Raw genomic sequence first — 9,304 nt, forward strand, 5'->3', positions numbered from 1 at the left:
AGTGTACTAAGATAGTCTTTTATATTACTCAACAATCGGTTGGTGTGACTTAAATTGACTATATATTGGTGAGAATAATAAATTTTAAAAAGTAATGATCTTGTTATAAATTTTATTTACATATAAAATAAATGGTTAGTAGATACGGGTTGTTTTAACAAAATATGAACTTGTGAATCAATTTTTATATTAAAAAATCTCAAACCATGATACAGAATTCGTATATCATGATTTTTGGAGAATATGAAATCACATCTCATGATATTAAATCATGAGATGGAATCGGCATAAAATCGCATGTCCAAACGCTGATTCCATCACACGATTCCATATCGTGATATGGTATTGCGTGGCCAAAGTATACATGTTGATGCCGAATCAATCCCTTAAGTGCATTATTTCCAAAGGTTCTGATATTGGTAAAAAAATTTAGCTTTCTCGCTTGAATTGACATATTTCGATACTTTCCTCATTTTATCTATCACGGGTCCGAGGCCACTCCCACTTAGTCCCATATATTCTTATTGCTAATCTTTTATCACTTCGAGTATGACCACACATCCATCTCCATATCTGCATCTTTGCAACAATATGCATCTTTTGGACATGAGAGTTCTTGACTGGCCAACTCTCATTTACATACAACAATTTACATACACACATACATATATCAATGGAAAAATCATCATCAAAATTTCAAAATCCTCTTTCATTAAACAAGGATATGTAACAACAAAAACAAATTGATTGCTTGTTGTTAAGTTTATCAAAAAGGAGGACATACAATCTCTTAGGACAACTACTATTATACATAAACAGCCCACCAGCATCACCGATGCTACCACAATCTGATCGAGTTGTTTTTTTATAAGCTATTGAATGTAATTATTTCGATAATAACTAAAATGGCTGAATATTCACTGTAAGATGTTGAAGAAGTGGTCGAATTGTTGGAATGCAATAAGTTAAAAAAAAATTAAAAATATCACGTCCAAATATTTAGAGATTTTATTTCATGAAATATTTATGACATATGTACGATATGTAGGAAATATGGAAGGAAAATAATATCTTTCGAGAATGCTCAAGTTTATTATAGGTTAGTTAAGACCATTTAAGATGATTGCTATCATCAACTACATATGTATTGATACTAGTAATAATGTAAATCGAAGGTCTTGCATAAGTAACTAAATACATGTATCACAATTTACTAGATACATGTATTACGAAATTCTAAAAAGACTTCTTGAAAAACTAACAATTTCGGAAGATTAAACATAGACGCGTTAATTCTAACACCCCCCACCCCCCTTAATTCATTTGCTTGATAACTCCAATGCAACAAAATTTTTCTCTAGGAAGTCTTTGGTGAAGATGTCAGCAAGTTTTTCTCCTGTCTGAAAATGCAACAGAATTTCGTCTTTCTCTTGTGCTTCTAGGATAAAATGATACTTGATGGAAATATGCTTTGATCTTTCATGGCTGGCTGGATTCTTGGCAATTGCAATTGCTGATTTGTTATTACAATATAAAACAGTCCCTCTTTTTTATTTTTCACTAATGTCTTCAAATTTTCTCCTAAGTCAAATAGCTTGAAAAGTAGTCTTAGTTGCTGAAACATATTCTACTTTGGCAGTGGATTGAGCAACAAGACTTTGCTTTTTTGATAACCAAGAACAAATACTTGATTCAAATAAGAAAGCATAACTAGAAGTACTTTTCATGTCATTTATACGTCCAGCCCAATCACTATCAGAATAACCAATTAAGTTCAAATCTCCACCAAAGTAAAATATTATCTCATAATCCATTATTCCTTGCAAGTAGCGTAGAACACGCTTTGTAGCTCTATAGTGCACTTGACTTGTTTCTTGCATGAATATGGATAATAAATTTGAAGCAAACATAATATCTGACCTTGTTGAAGTAAGATATAACAAACTTCCAATCAAGCTCCTATAAAGTGAGCTATTAGCTTTCTTTTCTCCATCATCTTTTCTGAACTTCTCATTTGTTGCTAATGGTATGACCACAAACCTGCAATCCATTATTTTGAATTTTTGAAGGATACTTTCAGTATACTTCTTTTGAGAAACAAAAATTCCTTCCTTCACTTGAGAAACTTCGATGCCCAAGAAATAATTTAGCAACCCAAGATCACTCATTTCTTAGGCTTGCATCATATCTTGCTTGAACTTTTGCACCATCTTCACATCATTTCCTGTAAAGAGCAGATCATCCACATAGAGACAAACAATGATAATGTTGTCATGTTATTTATTCACATACAAAGTGGCTTCACATTTACTTCTCTGAATATTATTTTTCAGAAAGTATTTATCCATTTCATTGTACCAGTCTCTTGGAGTTTGCTTCATCTCGTAAAGAGCTTTTTTTAGCCTGTACACCTTCTCTTCTCCCCCTTGAACAAAAAATACTCAAGGTTGCTCAACATAAATTTTTTATCATGATTTATATTAAGAAATGCAGATGTAACATCAAGTTTAAATATCTTACATTTCTTTTGTACTCAACAACAATTACAGTTCTAATTGTCTCAAGGCGACCAACTGGAGAGAAAGTTTCTTAAAATCAATACCTAATTTTTGCGTGAAGCCTCTGACAGTCAACCTTGCTTTTTTACTTTTGAATATCTCCTTCCTGATTGAGTTTGATTTTGTAAATTCATTTTAGACTAACAACTTCTCTTTCTCAGAGTATAGCCACAAGCACCCAAATATTATTTTTCTCAATCATCCGAATTTCTTCTTCCATGAATTTCTTCCAAACATCATGCTTTATAGCTTATTCATAATTTTCTTGCTCAACACCAACAAAGTTACATATCTGATAAATGTCACTCAATATCTTTGTTCCTCTTAGAAGCGGTTTCTTCATCATCTGAATCTGACATTTTTCCCACTTGAGGGACATCTTCCTCTTTCTTATCCTTTTATTAATTTGAAGATATGATAGCAATATTCTTTATCTTTTTATCCTTCCAATTGAATGTTGTTTTTTCATCAAAAATGACATCTCTACTAATAACAAGTTTGTTAGTTTTGATATCGAGAAACGTATATGCTTTTATCACATCACTATAACCAAGAAATATATATTTTTCACTTTTTTCCATCCAATTATGTTCTTTTCTCCGCAGGTATATGAGCATAACAAATTTATCCAAAAAATTTAAAATGACTTACAAAAGGTTTCATTCCACTCCAAGCTTCAACATGTGTCTTGTCTTGTATTGACTTTGTCGGGCACCTATTAAGGATGTACACTGTTGTATGCGCTACTTCTGCCCAAAATTATTTTGGCATCCCTTTCTCATTCATCATAGGTCTGGCCATTTCAATATTTGTTCTATTTCTTCTTTTAAATACACCATTTTGTTGAGGAGTATACCCTGTTGTAAGTTGCTTCAAAATACCTTCATTTTTGCAATATTCTTCAAATTCTCGACTTGTGTATTCACCTCCTCTATCACTGCGAATGGTTCTAATGCTGCAACATTTTTCTTCTCAACAAGGGCTTTAAATTTCTTCAATGTAGAAAATGCTTCTGACTTTTCTTTCAAGAAATAAACCCAAGTCATTCTTGAGAAATCATCAATAAAGATGAGAAAATAACTGACTTCCAAGATATGGAGTCTTCATTGGTCCGTAAATATCGGTATGGATTAGTTCCAAAAGTACACTTGCTCTCCAAGACACCCCTTTTGGAAAGACTTCCAATGTTACTTTCTCATTATACAACTTTCACATAGATCTCAGGAAGGCCTTGCACCATGTCCTTTTGCTTATAAGTTTCACACCATGAAAATTAAAGTAACAAATATTTTGTTTCAGATCCATGAATCATCTACAATTTCATTTTTAATGCATTGTAATGAAATTGCAAAGGGAAGTTTCTTTTTTTATCATCTTTACTTCAACAATGACTTGATTTGGCTCAATTTTATCATAAATCCTGCAATAATTATATCTAAACACAAGAGAATAACCATTTTTCATGAGTTAACCAACACTAAGCAAATTCTCTTCCAAGTTAGGAACATAAAGAACATCATGAATTTGTTTACCGCTTCCTTTCATATGTTGATCGAAATGGTACATTTACCTTTTGCATCAACTAAGGCTCCATTCCCCTTTCTCACTTTAGAAGTGATGTTATTATAAATGAGGAAAGTCTTTTCATATCCAGTCATGTGATAACTACAACCACTATCAACATACCATTCATTTCTTTTTGTTGAAGCATAAGATTTAGAAGCAAAGAAAAGGTTTTCTTCCCTTTCTTCCTTGTGTTATCCACAAAAATTTGCTTGCTCCCATTTCTTATGTAAGCAATCCTTTTTAATGTGGCCAAACTTTTTACCAAAGTTACATTGAGGCTTGCCTTTGTGTCAATATTTTTCTACATTGTGATTAGTCTTTTTCCAAACTTAACAAAAAAAGCTAGAGTTTTTCTCACTTTTTTGTCAACCTTCTTGGAAGAACCATCATGATCCTGCTTCTTTTTTGTCTTGTAATTCTTCTTCTGTTGATTTTTTGAGAGATTTTTAAAATTCTCATTTGCTTTAGATTAGAAAGTCATCTCTTCGGGTTGATCTTAACGAAAAAAGTTTTGCTTCTCGCGTGCACAAAATTATCCAACTAGCTCTTTGATGGAAAGCTTAGAAAGATCTTTTGTCTCCTCAGTGATAGCAATTACAATATTCTCATACTTTTATGTGACACTCATTAGAATCTTTCTCACAACTTGTTGGCCAGATATTATATCACCATGATTTCTCATTTCATTAACAATATTCATGACTCTTGTGCAATATTCATCTACTTTTTCAGATTCCATCATTTTCAAATTTTGAAACTCTCTTCAAAGAGTTTGAAGATTTATAGCGCGTACCTTTTTGTCACCATACACCTCAGTTTCCAAAGAATCCCAAGTTACCTTTGCAGTCTCACAAGTAGCATTTTTTGCAAAATATGCTCTTGAGACTTACATTTGGATTTTGCTCAAGTCTTTTGCATCTTGACGATACTTAGCCTCAAGATTTTTCATCTCTACTGTTGTAAGATCACCATCGTTTTCTGGTTCTTCAAAGCCATTTGCAATAATAGTCCATAAATCTTCATCTTTTAAATGTGTTCTCATTCTTATCTTCCAGTATTCAAAATCAGTTCATCAAAAAATGGAGTACGAATAATTGAAGAATCAACACCTTCATTTTTTTGGCTGCCAAATTTTTTCTTCACCTAACCTCATATTAAGAACGAAACCTGCTCTTGATACCAATTTGTAGGAAATATGGAAAGAAAATAGTATCTTTATAGAATGCTCAAGTTTATTATAGGCTACTTAAGGTCACTTTAGATGATTACTATCATCAACTACATCTTTATTTATACTAGTAATAATGTAAATCAAAGGTTTGACACAAATAACTAAATACATGTATCACAATTTACTAGGTATATGTATTACGAAATTCTAAAAAGACTTCTTGAAAAACTAAGAGACAATTTCGAAAGACTAAACATAGATGCATTAATCCCAACACTATATATACAATGCAATTCACATTTTATACAATGTATAGAAATGCTGAAAGTTTAGTTGCCAACTAACTTGGCAAGTCACACAAATTAAATCTTTCCATTAGTAGCAATAATAGGTTTTCGTTTTTACAATTATTGTAAGCGGATATTTGGGACTATCTCCTTTTATTTCTTCAGAAGGTCATCGTTACTATTTTGTTTTTGTGGATGTCTATAGCAATTTTGTTTGGGAATTTCCAATGTTTAAGAAATCAGATGTTTCACATATTTTTCTTCAAATTAAGGGACTTGTTGAAAATCAATTCAATATCACCATAAAGTCTATCCAAACAGATGGTGACGGCGAATTTCGTGTGCTCACTCATGTTTTAAATAAGCAAGGGATTCTTCATTGGCTTTCATGCTCCCACACTCATGAGTTGTAACCAAAGTCCCTTAGAAGCTGAAGGAGAGCCTTTTGTTCAGGGGTTTCTTCAGGGATCAAGGAGAATAGAACAGACTTTACAAGGCCATGTCCTTCATGTAATATTTTTGAGTTACAAACGAGTAGACGTGCATGATTGTTCTTGTAATGAAAATGTTCTTTGTGAAACTAGAACTTTTGATGAGAGGATACAAATGTTTGCACACATTTGAAACGCAAAAGTGATTCCACATGCAACCTCAATAGAATATTAACTACTACATCTTTTGGTAAAGGACGACAACCATCCATACTAGATTATCTCCAATTAATAAGAAAGTTCATAATATGATTCTTCCTCCATAATGGACTTAGCAACTCTCGCGATCAAATTGTCATCTGCTCTTAGACTGACATATCTATTCCCCAAAAATGAGCTCGATGTGAATTTCTTATTGTTTTTCTGCTTCTTCACTCACATCAAGTAGCCTTGGAAGATACACAGAAGCAAATGTCAATACTTTTCCACTTTGAGTGCTTGATATATTCCTAAAATATTTCAAAGTCGACGCTTTCTTAAAGCTTATTTTGATAAAATAATACACATTTAGCCAACAATTTAGCAAGTAGTCAAATGTGAGCAAAACACTAAAAAAAATAGACTTTATGTTCGTATCAATGACCAAAGTATAAACGGTACATGATGAATGAGTAGAATCCAATGACCTAATACTAAAAGGTTCATCCAGCTAATAAAATGAAAGATCAAGGGGGGAGGGGGGAATTGGTTTTCAAAACTTGACATCATTGATCCACCTAATAGTTGTACTACTTCATTTGCTCGATCAGTATTATCCTGGTCTTGAGACTCATTTCCTTTCGTAATTAGAGCTGGGCTCTCCTGATAATTGAAAACACAACTGCCAATAGTTCCAAGATCTGTAACTTGTAGGGTCATATAGAACCAGTTATGAAGTTTTTGTCGGTTCAAAAACAATCTTATCATTCTCCCATATACTTTTAGGGCAAGTAGCAGCATCTATAAAGGTTGAACAGTAAACATTTTGCACCAGCTTACCTCTTGTTTCATTTCATATATGGATGTCATACACTTATAACTAACTAACATTGCAAGCGAGTCGCCACGCGATGTAACAACAATTTACAAACATACTCTATATAAAATGCACGTACATATATAGATGGAAAAATCATGAACAGATGAAACTTAAACAATACTCCCCCCATCTCAATTAAAATGATAGTGGGATTTTATCTTTCAAATTGTTAATTATTGTGATTTACAATGCTTTTCACATAATTTGAAAAAAAAAATTTATTATTGAAAAAAACTTAAAGCTTTTGTATCTAAATTTACTGTCAAATTATAGAAATTTCAATCTCAAAATTCATATTAATGCCACGTAAATTAAATCAACCCCAACACTCAGAAAATCTACAATCAACATAAAAAGTAAAAAAATAATAATTTAAGAAAGAAGTAGAAAAACCTTGAGATAATATGTCCTGCTAAAGGACTTACACCAAGAACATCATAATACTCTGTCTGTTTAACCATTTTTATCACTAGAAATATTTTGTACGTATAATCTCTAAGATGAGGCCTCATCCGCTGGTAGAGTATTGAAGTAGTGTTCAATTTGCTTGACTGCATTATCCTCACCCTGAGTGTTGCTTCCTCTCTTTATTGGAACTAAGCTCTCCTTGTAATTGAAAACCCAACAGCCATCAATGTTAGGGTCCAGCTGAAATCCAAGATCTGTAACACGTCTTGTTTTAGGGTCATATAGCACTAGCTGTGAAGTTTCCATGTTCTCGAAAACCATCTTATTGTTATCCCAGATGTTGATAGGCCAATGAGCATCTATATGAGGTTGAATAGTATGAACTTTGGACCAATTTCCCTCTTGTTTCATTACCCACACATCATATATGGATGTCATAGGTTGGCCACTTGTTAACATTACAAGTGAGCCGCCATGCAATGTAAGCGTCCCCCAATGTTTAGTTGGAATATCTGGGACTTGCATCTCCCCAAACTGTTCACAGACCATGTCAAACGAGAGAATCATGAAGATGCCATCGAGGCCCCTTGAAAGCCAATAATAAACTCCGTTGAGATAAGTGGCATCAAGGGGTGCAGATAAGATAGAACTGGGAGGGAATTTGGGAGTAAGGCGTCTCCATGAATTGTTGCATGAGGAATAGACACATGTATAGACACGATTATTATCACTTAGTCCAAGATCATCCCAGAATACTCGAATCCATACAACCTTGTAATCTAGAGTCGACATGTCAAATCCTAATCCATACTGATGATCATTATTGTGAGACAAAAAACCCTCAATCTCAAATGGCGCAGGAGGTAGAGACCTAAACTCTTTGGTGGCAGGATTCCACAAACCCAAGCAGACATCTACTCCATAAAGCGACTTCTCCACTAAGAATAATCCATTGACTGGACCTGCAACACACGTGAAATCAGTGACCCTCTGAAGCTGAAGGAGAGTTTTTTGTTCAGGGGTCACACCTGGAACAATTTCTTCAGGGAGCAAGGAGAATACAACAGACTTTACGATGGGGTGTAATTCAGGTGCCATTTTCATGTTGCAAACAAGGAGACGAGCACAATTATTGTTGCGATATTGAAAATGTTCTTTTATGAAACTCGGACTTTTGATGAGAGCACACCAGTTCTTTCGAACACATTTGAAACGCAAGAGTGATTTCACGGGCAATCTCAATAGAATATCAACCACTACATCTTCTGGTATAGGACGACCACCATCCATACTGGTTAAAAAAAAAGTCATGTTACAAACATATTTAAAGAGAACATATATAGAAACATGTTTTACTAGAACACATAGTAAATTGGACTCATCAATAATTAGGAGAAGACAAGTAAAGTAGTCATGTGGTTTGCTAGGGTAATTTAAATACCTTTTTTCAACTAATATCAATCAACAAATTCTTTGAAATGGAAAGAAATAAAACGAATTAGCATGAACAGAAACAATGGCAGAAAAACACTATATCCCCAAATAGAACAAATTCAGATTCAAATTCAAAATAAATAATCAGTCAGAATTCTAACCTTACAAGTTGATGAAGCAGAACTGTCAAAAATTGATTGAGTGGTGTTGTAGAAATAGCTCAATTGTTGACTACTTCCTCCTACTTCTTGTCATTTTATTTTATAGTACAACTCCTCTTAATTCCTTTCTAGGGTTTTAATTACCTTTGGGCTCACCAAGGCCCTCTTAGCTATAAAATCATGTCTTAGTAGAGCCTTTTATATGGGCTA

At 33.4% G+C, this 9,304-nt stretch overlaps 2 protein-coding genes across 2 annotated transcripts; both read right to left on the reverse strand.

Moving 5' to 3' along the window:
• Window positions 1-1,319: 1,319 nt before the first annotated feature.
• Window positions 1,320-2,168, reverse strand: LOC138348196 (uncharacterized mitochondrial protein AtMg00810-like). Its single transcript, XM_069296819.1, has 2 exons — window positions 1,721-2,168; window positions 1,320-1,513 (listed from the first exon to the last, which is right to left on the reverse strand). Exons 1-2 carry the CDS (start codon window positions 2,166-2,168, stop codon window positions 1,320-1,322), a joined length of 642 nt encoding a protein of 213 aa, XP_069152920.1.
• Window positions 2,169-5,624: 3,456 nt separating this feature from the next.
• On the reverse strand, window positions 5,625-8,789 carry LOC101268387 (F-box/kelch-repeat protein At3g23880-like). Its single transcript, XM_004237706.4, has one exon. The coding sequence runs from the start codon at window positions 8,787-8,789 to the stop codon at window positions 7,587-7,589; it is 1,203 nt and encodes a 400-aa protein (XP_004237754.2). The 3' UTR covers window positions 5,625-7,586.
• Window positions 8,790-9,304: the final 515 nt, after the last annotated feature.

This window comes from Solanum lycopersicum, chromosome 4 (genome assembly GCF_036512215.1).
Source record: "Solanum lycopersicum chromosome 4, SLM_r2.1".
Lineage (NCBI taxonomy): Eukaryota > Viridiplantae > Streptophyta > Magnoliopsida > Solanales > Solanaceae > Solanum > Solanum lycopersicum.